Here is a 17,302-nt window from a genome sequence, read left to right on the forward strand (position 1 = left end):
ACGGCTACAAGGAAGTTTATCTTCCTCTTGATCTGCTCCAGAAGTCCTCTGGAGTCAAAAAAGTTCATAGAAAATGAGCTGGCGGGACCGGAGATCGGTATAAACTACTATGAGCTGTTAAAGTCAAAAATGGAGAACGTTGACGGGATTCTATCAAAGAGCTTGAGTTCTGCAGCATAAACGATCGGTTTTGCAATAATTCTGCAAACAATTAGGTTGAAATGCATTCTGCAACATGACAACGTTTATCTTTTGATGACAAATCAGTGAATACCTATGTGGAAATGGTAAGAGTGGGTATTTTGACCAGATATCTCATCATCAGAAAATCATCGATTCCGTTCTGCCATGTAGTTCCAATGATATGAGGACATCGAAAAATGGCATACTACGAGGATTACTCCAAAAAGTAAGGTTAACTATCGGTTAAGAATTTGGTTTTTTGGCACGTCAATGCCAGCGATGGGCAATATTCTATTTGATTTATTAATTCAAATTAAAATACTATTAATAGAGAAAATCATCCAATACAATAAAGTATAATTTCATTCGTGTTAGCTGCCTGGCATTACTACAGCTCGAAGTATCAGAAGTCTTTTTAAGCATTTCCTACATTTCATGTAACTACAAATGCTTCCATTGGCAAGATGAAACCAATTGCATACTTTTAGGCGTCGTTTAAATCTTTTGTTTGCTTGTTAGCTTCCTAGCGGAAATTCGCTCTAGCGATTAAAAGACATCCAACAAAAAAACAAATCTTTATGTTTTATTAAGAAGAAACGAAACTCTTCCATTTAGCTAGCTTTACGTATATTCTTTATTTCAGTATACATTTTCTTTAAGGAGGTTTCCCCCTCCGCTTATTGTTTCACGTACGGAGCAATTGGATCAATATGCATAACACAGCTACCGTTCTCTCCGCAAATGTCCCTACCTCGTTTGTGTCACTGTGCATTACGCGAGCCATAATAGTGCAAAGCGATTCGTGATTTGTTTTTATCTGCTCGAACTTCCTTGCATCTAATCTAAACGTTAATCCCTACAAGTACAAACCCCGTACGCGATCTACTATACACGTTACACGCTAAACATTGAATCCTTCGCTTCACCGCTCGATCGTCGATAAATAAAACCCTACTTTATAAATACACATGGCGTATATAGAGACAGTGGGCGAACATTGTATGTACAATTCTGTCGCGCACCTAAAGGACGAACGCACGCAACAACCTACTTGTGCGTTGTGATGGTTGCCTCCAGCTGTGCCTGGATCTGTTTCACAGCCGAACTAGCCACGGCGTGCCGCTTCAGAAAGGTGTTGATCGTTTTCATCGAACGATTTTCAACCGCATCCATCGCGTCCCAATCGACCGAAACCGAGCTGCGCAGTCGTATCGCATTGTTGCGCAGATTGTTCGCCGTCACCGTATCGTCCAGCGTTGTCAAACCTGGTTGGGTCGCCGTGTGGGACACTCGTGCCGTACCCGTCGACAAGAGGTCATCCTGTACGCCGCTTCGTTCGAGATAACGACGGGCGACGGAATTAATCGCTACCGGCACATCCCGGCTGCTGAGCTGATTCACGCGGAACTTTGTACGTTTGATCGATGCCGAATGGGTTAGCTTAGCATCGGAGGGCATATCGAGGCTTTTCGTTGGAGCGATCGATCTTCTGCTTTCCGTAGTACTACCGGTTGTGGTCGACACGGCTTCATCCATTACTACCTTCTGCTGCTTAACGATCGTCTTCCGCACGGTGGTGGTCGACGCGATCCGTCCCGAGGCAGTGCTGGCGAACGTTGTGGTGGTTGTCGTAGTCGTTGTGGTGGAGGCCGCATCTTCCGGGTTCCGGACTTTCTTCTTGGTTGTCGACGAAGTGGTCGAAGACTTCTTGCGCCCAACCGTACCGGTGGTGTTGGGCTTCTCGCTGACGATCGTTTCCTGCGATTGCTCCCGCGTGTCACGGGACGTCGCATTCCGATCACAAAACTTCGTATAGTTCTCCTTGAACACCGAATCCTCATTGCAGAGACTGATCGATTTGGGCAGGAAGCGGAACGTCGGCAGCTTGAATGGATCGTTTGCAAGAAAGTCGGGCCGTTGGGCTAATTCGTTCAGTTTGTTCTGTGCCCGGGATGTGCGGATTGTGTTCACCTTCGACTTCAGATTTTCCAGCTCACTGTCGAGCTGTTCGAGCGCTGGCCCCGGTGAGGTAGGTGTGGTCACCATCGTTGTGCCCTCGGTCGGTGTGTCCACCCCATCCAGTGCCTTCACGTTCGTGAGGGAAAGCTTTAGTAAATCGGATAGTTTGCGCAAATCGTCACGTACCTTGTCCCGGTGTGTTTCGGCCACACTGCCACTCACGGTACTTGCTGCCAGAGCATCCGATTGGTGTGCAGGTGACGCTGATGGGTGTTGTAGGTGGTTGTGTGGATGTTGACTGTCAGCGGGTGGTGGTGTGGGTGATGGGCCCGGTTCCGTACATACGCTTGCCGTAGTGTCACAGGAGGACGCCATGGAATCGCTATCTGCGGAAAGGCAGAGGAAATCGGACGACACGGACGTACGGTTCGGACGTCCATGGGATTGGTTTGTATCAGTGTGTGTGTCGGTGGATGAAGGTGTGGTGGGCGGGTCGGACTGCTGTTGGACGACGCTGACGATGATCGTTGATGCCGGCTCACGATCACCGTCAGTTGCGCAAGCTTTCTGCTGGTTAGTCGCAGGCGAACTGTTCTTCTCCCTTGCTAAGCTACTATAGTCACTAATACTGGTATTACTATCACTACTGCAAACACTACTGCTACTACTACTACTACTACTACCAGCATTACTTTCCCGCACAGTTTCTACATCGCAGCGGGTGGTACTGCTGCGTTGACAGCTGTCAAATCGTTCGTTGTTAGTAGCGCAAATAGTGGACGCTGGTGTTGCTGCTGTCAGTTGCGAGCTGCTAGTATTAGTTGGGAGCGTAAAGCCACTGTCAAGCACCGCGCTACGGATCGTTTCGGGCTCATTCGATTCAGCGTCACGCTGTTGCGTCAACTCAAGCACTATCGGCGGCTCATACGGATGCTGCTGCTTTTGATCGTCGCAGTGATAATGGTTACTGTGATGCAAAACGCTCCCAGCATTCGGTGCTTCATTTTCGGCGTTGTTCTCTTGATCTTCATTCGTGTCAATGGCTATATATGCATATATTGGCGTATTCGGTTACAAATGGAAGATAGCAAAATTGAACCAAAAGAGCTAGATTAGTATGCGATTTCTTTTGCAGCTGCTTCTGAAACGGGCATGCCATAGTAGTAAGACTTTAGCAGAATAATAATTGTAAGAGAGACATTCACACGCAAGCTAACATTTCCGCACCATACGCGTTGCGCTGGAATAGGTATTATCCCTTCGTTTAGCTTTCGTTTAGCAACTCCGGTGATGCTGCTTGTACATCCATACGTTTGCGGCAAGCTGATCTCATCATCATCATCATCATCATCATCACCGTAAGAAGGATCATCATCGAAGATTAGGAAGATTTTCAGACACACCGACGCAGATAGGGTTAATACGCAAAAAAGGAGGAAAAAAAATGAAGCAAGAACTCATAAGCACGCATATAAGCAACAACCAAAGCAAATGATCTGGTGATCATGTTGGATGAAATTCCTACGTCCTAACATTTTCAAACATCAAGAAGTACTTCATAAACATATCAAAGTATTAATTTTCAAAATGGAAATCATGAGTAAACTATCGAAAAGAAACAACCGGACAGAATCAAATGGTCAGTTAGTTGCTACAATGTCAAATCAAACACGGCAAACCAGTTGTTACCGGCATTAGGAAAAAAAATGGGACACAAACGGGGCGGGGAACATAATTATCAAAAAAAAACGAGGAGAGATTCACTATAACGAATATTACATTTTTTTCTTCCCCAGGTCGTTCAGGTCCAGGTCGTCATTTTTGTGCGTGTGTTTTTTTTTTGCTTTGTACATATGTGAAGTTCGTCGGACACTACCGTCGTCGGGCGCTGCGTCGTTGCGATCGAATAAGCTTGGGTCACAGCTGGTGTCGGCACGAGAAGCATTTGGCGAAATGAATTTATTTACATCGACCCAAACCATAACTAACTGAATAGCTTCGGTTCGGTAAACAATTGCCCTACGAAAGTATTTTGTTTTTTAGGAGCTAATACAAAAACTTATGGTTCCGGATACTATTTCCACTTAAAGAGGAAACAGTATACTTAGTTTACTGTCACGGTCTAAAATAGGGAAATGTGGGGGTCAAAACAGTTTATACAACCGACCGACACCGGTGGACAAGCGCAACCCAGAAGTTGCATTATGGCAAAAAAAAAAAGTAGAAGGAAAAGAAAGACGAAAAGAGATACGTTAGGAAACACTCAAGGAAAGTACTGTACAATTGCGCGAGTGCGTTGAGATATAGTTGCGGGGTTCCGAAGCTGACATGATTTGTAGGTGAGTTACGAAACGTTACGTTATACTGCCAATTATGCCGCTCTGCTAACGGTGTTAGTTCGATAAAGCGTTTGCTTTTGTACACTAAATTTCATTCCAAAATGCACCTACCGATAATGATGATGATGATGATGATGAAGCGTGAAATAAAGGATATAGTTTGTGTGGGTGTTTTTCTTTGAGTATAAAATAGTAATTCTTCCACAAAAGGCTAACTGGCACTTTTTTTGTTGAAAATTACTTCTAAACATCTAACTTTCTTAACCAAGTTGTGCCGTTTAGCTATGGGAAAACAGCGAGAGAAAAGAAAACGAGAACGCAACGCAACTCGATCACGTGCCGATCGATGACTAACCTCGCGCTATACTGCCTCTCCGGCTGCCGGACGTATTGCTGCTACCGTTCGCTAGACCTGCCAGCTCCGGTAGCGTTGGTCTTCGCAGCTGTACGGTTTCACCGGACGGTGCAATAATGTTCTCGGTGTCCTGCTCGAACGCGTACCGATTGTTGGGCGTTTCGTCCCATTTGCCCACCAGCTCCTTCAGGTTGTCCTTCGCTATTTCGGCGTTCTGCGAAAAAAAAACACACACATGCACCATGAATCGTCCATCGAGTGGGAAGCTCAGGCCAGATTTTCGTACGTGTTTATCGCCTACCGTAACATTGCTACTGTTGTTATTGCTTTCCAGCAGAATGGGTTTAAAGTTGGTGAGGGATGGTCGTCGATTTGTTGGATAGAACTGTGGTTTCCGCTTGATCCACTTGTGCTTGAGCGCATCTTCCGCTGTAAGCCGTTCCCTGGAAGGGTAAGAAATAGAGCAAATTAGTCACAACTGCGCTTTATCTCGAGCAGCTGCTACTTACTTTTGTTCCTTCACCAAACATCGGTTTATAAAGTCAATAGCCTCTTCGGATACGTTATCGAACGCTTCATCTAGGAAATCGTACCGGCCAATGGTGATGTTTCCCATCGTTTGGATATCATCCTCACCGGCAAATGGAGATAATCCGGAAACACTGTACCGAAAGAAAGAGAAAAAAAACCTCCGTTAAAACATTTGAGAAGATTCTAAGTACACTCCCGCACAACTTACAGTACGTAGGCAATAACGCCAACACTCCACATGTCCGTCGCGAACGAGATCGCCTCAAAGTTGACTACCTCCGGTGCAACAAACTCGGGCGTACCGAACAACACCTGCAGCTTGTTGTCCGGATCGTACTCACGGGCCAGTCCAAAATCGATTATCTTGATCCGATTCCCGCTCTCGGTCAGGCACAGTATGTTCTCCGGCTTCATGTCCAGATGAATGATGTTATTGCCGTGTATGTACGCAACCGCATCACAGATCTGACGCATAAAGATCGCACACGCCTTCTCGGTGAGTATGAACTTTTCGTCCAACACACGGTCGAACAGTTCGCCACCCTCGACGCTGCAAACAGCCAGGGTTAGGGATAGATTATTAAACAAAAACCACAAATCGGCGTACAAACACCGGGGCCTGCAACCACTTACAGCTCCATCATGACGCAGAAGGTACGATCGTACTCGTACGCCGCATACAGCTGGGCGATCTTTGCATGGTGCAGTACATTCATCATATGTACCTCGCGCTCTATATTACGCCGGTCGCCCTTCTTTACGATCTGGATGAATTTGGCCGCCAGACGGACACCCGTCGACTTTTCCTTGCATTTGTAGACGACACCGAACTTACCTCTTGGTTGGGGTAAGGGAAGAAAGCAATAAAAAATGGTGAAGTCATTTTCAGGTGCTGCGGTTCTACATATTCAGCTGATTAACTAATGTCCTCCTATTAATAAACTTATGATCGATGAACTCTGGTCGCGGAAAATTAATAGCGCGATGACGCATACGGTACGGAATGTCAATACATTAGCTTTATATTTCCGATTGATTCTGGCATACTTTTTCTTTTCTCTTTTTCCCCAATTTAAACGCCTTCGTCTTAGTAATATTTATTGTGTGCGACAGGAAATCTGTTTAACATCGGTACACGTGCAACATGCTGAAGGTTGCAAGTCGCCGGTATGGATCGGGCCATTGGCATCTAGCGCTTAACATTCTTGACCATCGTCTTATGCTGGGTCTATCTAAAATCGATAGACACGTTCTGGCACGTTTAACACTAACGAACGTTAGGAATATTGGCTGTACCACGTGAGTACTAACTTGCCCGCCAAAGAACGTTAGCCTTTTTGGGGTGACGACTCACGGTGCAACCATTGGTGTGGATTATAAGCACCTCCACTGTTGATCTCTTTCTCACCAAAAACCCTACGGACACTAACAGGTGCTACAAACACCGACTGACATCGTTTTCGACGTTCTGCTCCCGTTCCACGACCACGTAAACGTGGCCGGTTTGCGGATGGAAAAACAACTTCACCCTCCGCTCATGGTAAAGGAATCTGCTTGACCCCGCACATGGTCAGGTTGCTAAGGAATCGAGTTCGCTTGCCGCGAAACCCCCCCGAACGATGTCAAACGGATGATGAAAGATGGACAATCGCCATCCGGACCGAAAAAAAAACGGGCCCCGTGTCGCGACAAACAAGCCGATCGGTGGATGTGGGGACGCGTTCTGATGCGTTCTAATTTTAAACTGGCCACAACCACCACCCGAACAACTGCTGCGTGCTTCGTTACTGACCTGCCAAGTTCGGAGCTGAGCTCGTATATCTGTTTTGGATCGATGCCGCGCTTAATTTCCACCTCTCGGTACGGGAACGCTGGTGGTATGTCTGCCAGAGAGAGAGAGAGAGAGAGAGAGAGAAAGAGAGAGAGAGAGAGAGAGTACATACAATTAAATGATTTATTAAGTGAAATACTAAGCTTTAATTGAAGTTGACAGAAGAAGACACTATTCCAATATTGTACTAATTCCCGGTTTTTTAGTCAACTGTCAAAGTAAATAATCGAAACATGGTGATCGACACTTTCCCGCTGTGTATGTTTGTGTCATGAATAGTAAATATTGCTTTCCAGTTTGACATTTGACAATTTGCAAGTGATCTGTACTAAAAAAACACAATTTTAGTACACAACGATCGAGTTCAATTTACCGTACAGGCAGATGTTAAAACAGTAACAGGAAGACAAACAACTGCGCACTTCGGCAACGAAATTGATTTAACCTGTTGTGCTTAAAATTGACCGTGAGAGATCTGTTTTGCGAGTAGCACAGTAGAAAAGTCCAAAGTGCACTGACAGTGCCGACAGTGACCGTTTGTTTGACCGTCAAAATGGTGGTTGCGCGATTGCACGAATGTCACCACAAATATCGATTGCATCCCGCATGTTCGGAACGATGTGCAGAACATCGCGTCCACTTACTCTTGGCATCGGTTCGCAAGGAATTCCGCAGAGCACTTCGGTACTGTTTTGTCTACTCAGTACTGATCGCATCCTATCGGACATATATCTTGCTGGTTGGATTCGCTTCTCTTGCAGTGGAATTGGAGTAATCGTCCCGGAATGTTTACATGTCTTCACACATTTCCACTTCAATCAATCTGATGGCTAGGGCGAGTTTGTTTAGCCGCCTGATCAACTGTGTGTCAATTGGATTAGAGCCGGTGTCGGCGTTTAGTAGACCGGATTGAATAAATTAATTCCACTGCATGTATACACACGTCGCCACTGGTGTACCGGGGCAACGTGAAAAGCAAATATATCACTTACGGCCATCGACACGGCTGTAGCTGCATAAAAACCTCCCCCCCCCACCCCGGGGGGATAAGAGACACTCCCTCCCATCGGAACCGAATTGAGTCGCTGTTTATTTCCCTGTTCGTGTTGGCAACAGACCACGATTTTGGTGCGATTGAGGAAATGATGTTGGCAAGCGATCTTAATCGGACGAAAGAGTCATGGGCGGGATAACTGAAGATGACCTGTCATGTAATTTTGAATACTTTTAGCCACTCAGTCGCTCAGTCTGTAGAAGTATGGATGTACATCCGTGGGGCTGCGAGGAATGGAATGGCTTGAGGTGGCCATAAACGGTGAACAGATATGGTCATTTGGCACTTGTTGTAAAGTCGTCGTTCGGAATAGTTGAAGCGGTTACGTCTCTCATCGTGTCGGTGCAGGATTTGACATGGCATAGGGAAAATTTAATAATGTTCTTAACAATGTTACCTGAGTTTAAAATTAAGTTTCGTTTCTTGTATTGTTCAATATAAAGAAAAAAAAATACAGTTTCTTGAAGAACTTGTGTTTCATAATTTTGAGTAATTTTGGTCTAACTTTGACAACTATATCTGATATGTGGCTGAACACTGGATGATCAGTCGCTTCTATCAGCTAATATTGTGCTTAGAATGTGGAAGGATTTGAAAAAGGATACTACTGAAACTCTCTTTGTAGATCAAGATACTTAGATTATCTGAATTATTTATATTTATGTAGGACAGGGCTACCCCCCGCTCAAATGACAGCAAAGTGACAGCTAGGAGGCGAGAGAGTCAGTCGAAGCCAGGCATTCGCGCGTGTCACTACGCATAACTCAATACTGTTCCTTGTAATAAACGTATCCATACCGCTCGTATTCCCTTTATCTCACATTTATTGGATTGGACTATCATAAGATGAATTAGATCAAGTTCAAGGATTATTACATCAAACTTGTTCAGCTTCATCATTAAATTGTATTTAATTTCGCATCTAAAAAGATATCTCAGGATCAAAGTCAAATCACAATCAAATGCTTAAATGGAGAGCTTTGTCAAGATGATCAAAAGATGTCAAGATGTTGACGTACAAAATTTCAAAATTTAGTACAAATACAACCGTTCATAAAATAAACCCCAAATAATCTGCATTACCGTATATTTTCGTTTTTTGTATGAAAATAGCAGCGAATCAAAGTATTTTTTTGTATTAATTACCTAAAACAACCTCCTGCTCCGTAAGTACTCTTACGTCCGCACCGGCCAGAATTTCATCGATTATTGCTTCAATTGACCAAATAATACACGCGTAGGAAGAGCTGTATATTTACATTTTCATTCTAATTATTATTAGCCACGGTCAAAGTAGCGCCAATTCAACGCAAATGCACCCTGGCGTGCCCTTGAGCGCTGATGCCATCCGTTGGTTCGGTGCGATGTGAACGAATGTTCCTAAGGACCTGCAGGGCAGACGACGAAAACTGCATCATTTCCTGTGTTCCTAACTGTTTTTGCTATCTGATGAGAAGAACGGGAAGGTAATGTCCCAAGCAGAGGATGTCTTTATTTCGGGAAATTGCAATCATCGTCCGGTTTAAATGTACCGAATCAAACGCTCAATGAACGACTCTTCGTCTTTGCACTAGCGGCCATTGCACTGTTCCCCGGGGTTGTGTGCTCTAGCCTCACCTAAAGCAAAACAAACGCCAATCTACGCCCGGTACATTCACACGATACCTTGACTTGTGCGAGGCCAATGATGGCAAATAACAACCAAAAAGCGAAATAAAAAAAAATATCGGTGATACTGTTGGTTCATCTCAATTTATATGCCTTCCTTTTTTTTAAACATTCGCCTACCATTTTGGCCGTATTCTAGAACGCTTTAAAGCTTAGCCTGCGGTTCGCTTGTACGGACATTAATCTTGGTCCGAGTTTTGGCTTCGAAACAACGATTTTTTTCAACATTTCGTTTCCTCACTATCGCTTACCCAGCTGTAACGTTCGTTCATCACTCATCCACTTGTCGTTTCTCACCGTTACTAGTAAGCAAAAAAGACGCCGGCGCGTCCGGAGAAGAAACGAAACAGAACCCTGGCAACGGGTGAACCAAATATTAATCAAACGATCGTTCAACAACGATCGACGCGTAATCGATTTGATCGTACAAAGGGTGGTAAAATGAACTCTTGTTTGTTGGCTTCTCTATTGCACAAAGCCACAAACAAACTGTCTGTGTGAAACATTGAACAATACCGTACGCAGAAGGAATATTTTGCTGTGAAACGCGCAAAAATGTGTTACGAAAACAAAAATATAAATGGCGCACCCACAACACACATGAATGGCACCATCGTTTTTGCGAATCTAGGAAAAACGAAATAGGGGGAAAAAATCCCGTTTCGTTGCTTATTTTTAGCTCCATTTTCCAATACACTGGCAGACATTCGATTTGTACTAAAAACGAGTACGAAAACTATTCTCTTCTTATCTATCCATTTTGATGCAATTTGATGATGATTATACTGACTGTTATACTTATAGTTATAACTGTTATACTGAACAAGATGAAAACATTTTTTTCTTTGTAAAATATTGTTTTTAAAAGTGTATTATATAACTTATTGCTAGACAAAAAATAGTCTCTCTAATAGTGGAAACTAAACTTTGATTGACCTTGCACTTTAGCGATACAGCGATTCAGCAAACCCGTTCAACCTTGTCAGCACTGTCCTTTTCGCTATTTCAGGAAAAGGTACGAGAGTGAAAATAAATATTCAACCAAAAAGCCATAGCTTACGGGCGAAAACGCCTGACCTCCAGCGTGACAATCATTAATCTTGCACAAAACCGAAAAACTTTCTTTCGCTGCTCGAGAACATAAAATAATATTAATGTTTCAACCTATTTCGGTCACACTTGAAAATCTATCCCACGGAACAATATAATGCCCGCGACCGTTCTATGCTTCGACACGCTTCGCTGCGTGTTGGAGGATTTATTTAACTCCTACACAAAAAAAAAACGAGTCTGGCAAAAATTTCTCTCGGAGGAAGTGTTAATAAGAAACGCATGTGGTTTTTGCCGTTGAAGCGATCCAGAAAGAAAGTAGACCATTACTTTCACTCACATTCCAAACATTGCTTTTTGCTATTAATTGTTGACCATACCACCCGAACATTTGTACGCTGTTGGTTCTACTTTTCTTCTTTTGCAAACATTAATCATCAAAATACATGAACGTGGTTGATTGTCATGAAATGTGTACTGTACGCTTCGCGTAGGAGACGAAAACAGAAATACCTTTCCACACACAAACACACAAATTACCCGAGATCCGCCAGATGGAAACAAGAACGATGACAAATATTTTAAACAAGTGTTTTGCGTGTTTGTTTTTCTTTGCATTGTTTTTTTTTTAAATTGTCACAGGTAGCGTCTTTCGCACCTATCCAACGCGCAACAAACGCTGGTAGACAACCGGTAACAATTAAAGGTGTTAATGCATTGTAATGGCTTTCTCAAGTTCAAGAAGAAGAATGTGTATAATTACAGGAATGCGTACCTTCGAACGATGATTATTATACGACGAAAATAAAAGGTTTAATTTATGGAATAAAATGTGTCTAAAATAAAATAATTTAAAAAAATAACTACATAACAACGATACGATGGAGACGCCTGGTTATTTGATGGAGACGCGTGCCAATTCGATGGAGACGCCTGGTTAATGGTACCGAAGCACGCGGTACGTGGATTTTCCATTCTCAAACCACTTATATCTATTATTTACACTATTTTAATGCATTTACATAATACAATTGTATTTTTCTAATTGAGCCGAAATCGAAAAAAATCTAATGTGATTTTATTAGCTCAATTATAATGTTTGTAATTAATTTTTTAAGCAAAAAGTAATAAATAATTAACAAAAGATTACTTACCACCGAGGGGATCTGTTTCGTCCACGTGAATCATGTTAGCAGGTAATGTTGGTTTCTGTCGCGATTCTTACTATGAATGGTTGAAGGTAGATGTTTTGTTACAATCCTCTTTTTCTGTTATTTGATTCTCCTAGCTGCCAACGTGCTTGTACTGCATTAGATCTGTAAAAATTGACAAAGAGGATTTTATTATTAATATATGAAAATCGTTTTTATTTCTACCATAGAAAAGGTATTTGTAATTTTTAAATTTGATTCTTGACTAGCTTCGCAAATCATTGAAATCGTCTCTCGTATAACATACCACCGGTAGTAATTTCTCGAACGATTGCTCTTTAGTTGCCAAACAACCACAGAGCAAAATGCAAAATTGACAATTTTTTGTCAAACGTAATTGGTGTGTAATTGCAGTGCACTTGAAATGTGGTAGCGCCATTTTTCTTTATTCAACTTCCCCCTTACCGTACCTCGCACAGGGTTGTAACACAGAAAATCTGCACAACAGCTGCTAGCGTTTTTCGTCCCTTTTGCTTGCACGTCGTTTCTGAACCGTCGTCCCGAGCGTACTGCACCACCGATCGATCGTTAATGCTTCAATGAGTTCAAATTCTTCGCATGGTTTAATTAGCCTAGCCCGTCTGTCGCTGTGTCCCACCGTGGGTGTTAATTGTCGGCTCCCACATAAACGGCTTCCCTTTCACTTTCACCTCCATTGTGGGGGCGACGAGCAAATCCGATCAGTATCAGGACGTAAAACAGAGAAGAGAAAAAAAAAACAAACACCCGATCATCTAACACACACCACACAGTGGCCCGAATAATGGCGTTTGCATGCCAACTTTCATCAACCATGACTCTAGATTTTGTAGCAGAAGTACTAGAAGAGAAAAGGGTAGATAAGGACAAACAAACCGAGGGAAAGGCAACTAGGTTAAGGGGGTCAAGATGGGGCGGTGTTTCCCACTTCCGCTCGGTGGGCAATGTGGTGTGGTTATTTACCGTTCCATTCACCTTTTTCGTACCGGTAGCGGAAGTGGTTTCCTTATAAAAAATTTCAAATTTACGAGAGAAAAAACGAAACGAAATCAAAATATTCATACATGTCAATGACGCATAGGAAAGCGATTTTCTTTTAAGCCGCTTAAAATCCAATCCGTGCCGTCTGGTTGTCGGATGTTTCGCTAGTTTGGATTACGTCGGGATTTACAATCGAAGCCGCATTATCTTCGACCGACTTTCCCTTATACGGTCATTCCACTGGGTGTACGATCCGGAAGGAAGTTATCCCACAATGTGTAAACAAATTGCGTCGAAGCTAATCAAAGTACGATGTTCGCCAAACGGGGGAAAAAACGATTAAATCAAACGCAACGTGTACAAATTCATCAACAAACGCCCTCAACAAACGTGTCTGTGTGTATTCGTGACACGATGTTTGTATACGTGTCAACCATTTTTTTTGCGATGTTTTCCCTTGCGCACCATGCCGATCGACAAAATGGATGAATGGTACCGAGGTACCCAACATCACTGACGTACTCTGGAGAGATACAGTCCCGTCACATTCCTGCGTTGTGGTGTGATTTCTATCCACTACCCAACACTCGTAACGGTGTGGGCCTGTATGTGTGCGTGTGTGAGAGTAGAATGGAAGATGCTTATTTTTGGAAATTGCCGACGACGATGAGTTCGACGTAAGCTGGCCACCCTTACACTTCCAACCGCGTTCCCGGTGACGTAACGTGCAAAGGGGAAAGTGGCATCAGCAACTACAGTCACTACTGAAGAATTGATCACCGACTAAAGATGGTGACAGCGAGGAAAATGATCACGTCGGACGTTTCAACTAAACATCCAAAAGAAGATGGTGATGGTGGTGGAAGTAAAACACACACGGAACCCTGCCACCGATACCAGAAATAAACATACTTCCCAGGCCCTTCTCAAGGTTAGTTCGAACCCAGTTTCTCTCGCTCTCTTCCTTTCGTCTTGCGTGTTTTGCACGCGTTTTGGGTTGTTCGTTCTAAAAAAAAACGATCAATTTCCAATTGGAAGAGTCGCGCCATCTGGTGGCGGAACATCCGGACGTGGAAAAAGGGAAAATTTCTTCGTTTTTTTTTCCTGTGCACATTCCAAGCTGGCCACTCACGCCATTTCCCATCGCCACATGTAACGGACCTTGGTCCCTTTTTCATTCGACTCGCTTTCGTTTCTTTTTACTTTTTTGTTTTCATTCCCAGACACATCATTCCACCATTTGGATCCCTTCCCCGTAACGCATGCCAGCGTAGTGTGCGTAAACCGTTGTTGCGCACGTGTGTTTGTGCGTCGGTAAAGCGGACGCTCAAATGAAAAGTGCATTCCTTACGCCTCGTCGCCATTATGTCGCCAATAGGGGAGAAAAAAAACAAACACACACACGCACGCATACAAAACCAGACCAGGGATCTTTAGACATGAGGGGGGGATTTCGGTCTGTTCAGTCTGTGCTCCGGTGATGAATTTCCGATACGAAAAAGTAGGGATTTTTATCTGTCATTTTGTGAAGGTAGTTGGTTGGTTGTATGAGGTTATGTTTACCCTTCGATGTCCTCATTTCGATCCACTGTACGTTGTGTGTGACAAAAGAGGGGTTTGTTAGTGAAGTGACTCTTTAAAATGCTTTGTGTCTGTTGCAACAATTCTGCGGCCTATTCTGTCTGGTTTTGTTAAGATGTCTGTCCCGAATAGTCTTAAAGGCGGCTTTTGAATTTAATGCGAGTTTGCGGCTATTTTATCTCACTAAAACTAACTACTAAAAGGTCCAATCGTACTCAATTATTATTACAAACAATATAACCAGAAACAAGTTAGAATGGATGGCGATTCTTAAACGTGTAAATAAGTACTAAGGACTTTACTTTGGGGCGGCCCGGTGGTGCATATGATAAACGGCGCCTGTCCACACGGCAGGGACCGGGTTCAAATCCCATCCGACGGTCTTCCTCCCGTAGCAAGGACTGACTATCCGGCTACGTGGTAAAATAAGTCTAGAAAGCCAGAAATGGCCGGCGTGATCTGTAAGGTCGTTAAAACCAGGCAGAGAGAGAAGTACTAAGGAACAAGAGGTGATCTCCTTATTTCTACAGATTAAACACAACATTGGATCAGGAACTCAAGGTTTAAAGTTCTTGTAGCACTAGAAACCAATTTAATTTTACATCCAGATATAGTTCTGATCAGGTTTGACGCCTCACATACTACAATTACTACTAGCAAGACTATTGTACTAAAAATGTGTACTAAAAAGCATCGCAAAGTAAAATATTCACCTTTAGAATTTTATACTGCTGTAGCAAAACATTTAACCACTTAACAGGTAGTTGTCATCGATCGTCTTCTGAAGATAATTACACCCTCACACAAATACCGTATACGATCGTTTCGGTTCGAATACAAACCGAAAAATTCACATTCAACGACACTCTTGTTGTTCGCTTTTCTTTCCCCGGAAACGTTACTTCTTTCACTGCTTACGGGAGATAAACAGTCGTTGCCGAACCCGGTTTACTTATGTTCCTTTCTTCCACTTGTTTGTAGCGCAGTACTAAAACGCACTTGACTCGATGGTTTCTTCTTCGAAACGAAAGACCGAAATACGTGAACACGGCCAGATGATACGCGGTTTTGTTTTTTCTCCCTTTTTATTCGCTTACCACACACACTCACACGCACGGCACTTTGGAAAGGGCTAAACACGTTTGTTCGATGCACGGAAAACACTTTAGAACAAGCGCTGGATGTGGTTTTTCTTTTTTCTTCAATTGTGTTTGTTTTTTTTACTAATTCCTCTCCTTCACAGAACTCTTTTCTTTTGCGCTTTTTTACGTACGTTTTCTCTAAAAAAAAGCTCCCAGAAATTCGTGATACGTGAACTTCCTTCTGCGTCGACTTTTCCACCAGACAATCGATACACGGAACTGATCAACTTTCTTTTTCTTTTCTTTTGCTGAAGGAGGCGAATTATGATACTATTTTCCCTGCTCCGTTTCTCGATCAAGCACGCGCCGAGCTACGTCTTTGCTCGCACGTCGTATCGCACCGAGAGCAGCACTGAGAATCGCTCTACTGTTCTGCGCCCGGTTCCGAAAAATGGCTTCTGCAAAAGGTGCAAAATTCAAGCGCAGCTGGCGTACATTCGAGTTGCGCAGTACGTTTTTGCGCCGACCGATCTGCACTTCCTTCAAACTGGTACGGCGAGCGTGAGTGACTTTTGTTCGTTTTGCAGTCGGAGAGTTGAGTGGAAACTGGTCCGATCTGCAGCATCCAACACTTACTCACAGTTTGTACTTAACAGATTGGAATTATTTATCCGAGAATTAGACAAATTTGTCTAACGCTATTGATAAGCGATCATGATCAAGTATTTCGGGTGAATTTAATGATCTGCCACCACATATTTAATCGATCACTCGCGAGTTACCTAGCAAAAGTCTGTTGAGTTTTCCAACCCAACATTCACTCTCCTGTTAGATCTCTCCCAAAAAGCAGTCTATCTGTTAGAAACATATCTGCTAATGAATCAACCGAAGGACACGCGGACATTAGACGCTACGGCGGACGGTACACAAACGGAACGGAAATGAACGTGTCTCAGGAATGTTTGCGTCCGCTGCCATCGCTATCGATCTTGAACCTTTGCCGTTTTATTTCTGGCACCATCGTTGGGTTGGTTTCCCTGTTGCACCTAAACAACCTGTTCGCCTGCCGTATGTCTATGTCGTCTCTCGAATGGGCTCTCTTTGTCTGGGTATTACAAATTCGTTTACCAAACCACCTGCTCGTTTTGTGCCTTTCCCTGTCTTCTGGTGCACGGTGCGGAATTCAAGGAGGCGCCTGATCGTATAACACCGTGCCACACATTGTAACAGTACAAGCCGCTTATAACAGCCATCGATCTTATTTTTCTTTTCGTTTTTTTTACTACAAGCAAAGAATAATATTTGCATGAAGAGTAAAGGCTAGAAAAGACGCAGTACTAGAGAAAAATCAAAGAACATTACAACTGCTGACCTACCTCGGTACCTAATAGGTTGCTAACAGGATTAAAAACCCACCTTCCACCTGCAGACACGCATACGCACGCTGGAGAGAGCCGGGTTTTTGCGCAGGAGCCAAATCTATAAAATGCCGGACAAC

The 17,302-nt window shown here is 43.4% G+C and overlaps 1 protein-coding gene across 5 annotated transcripts; it reads right to left on the bottom strand.

Moving 5' to 3' along the window:
- Window positions 1-793: 793 nt before the first annotated feature.
- Window positions 794-16,256, bottom strand: LOC125768343 (caM kinase-like vesicle-associated protein). 5 transcript variants are annotated; one of them, XM_049435855.1, is made up of 10 exons: window positions 15,436-16,256; window positions 12,125-12,286; window positions 7,160-7,250; window positions 6,001-6,204; window positions 5,576-5,917; window positions 5,346-5,498; window positions 5,123-5,279; window positions 4,837-5,050; window positions 2,329-3,185; window positions 794-2,268 (listed from the first exon to the last, which is right to left on the bottom strand). In XM_049435855.1, the coding sequence occupies exons 2-10, from the start codon at window positions 12,156-12,158 to the stop codon at window positions 1,231-1,233; spliced, it is 3,090 nt and encodes a 1,029-aa protein (XP_049291812.1). In that variant the 5' UTR covers window positions 12,159-12,286; window positions 15,436-16,256; the 3' UTR covers window positions 794-1,230. The 5 variants fall into 5 exon arrangements, with proteins under 5 accessions (XP_049291812.1, XP_049291811.1, XP_049291809.1 ...); XM_049435854.1 differs by having other exon boundaries at window positions 794-3,185; window positions 5,138-5,279; XM_049435852.1 differs by having other exon boundaries at window positions 794-3,185.
- Window positions 16,257-17,302: the final 1,046 nt, after the last annotated feature.

This window comes from Anopheles funestus, chromosome 3RL, assembly GCF_943734845.2.
Source record: "Anopheles funestus chromosome 3RL, idAnoFuneDA-416_04, whole genome shotgun sequence".
Classification (NCBI taxonomy): Eukaryota; Metazoa; Arthropoda; class Insecta; order Diptera; family Culicidae; genus Anopheles; species Anopheles funestus.

Bases quoted from the DNA above. Each gene is read 5' to 3' on its own strand.
- LOC125768343 (XM_049435852.1), bottom strand. From the start codon at position 12,158: ATGATTCACGTGGACGAAACAGATCCCCTCGGTG. The intron at 5,051-5,122 runs GTACGAAAATCT...TTTTTTTCGCAG, and splicing joins TTACGGTAGGCGATAAACAC to AACGCCGAAATAGCGAAGGA. The intron at 3,186-4,836 runs GTTAGTCATCGA...ATGCATATATAG, and splicing joins GAGAGGCAGTATAGCGCGAG to CCATTGACACGAATGAAGAT.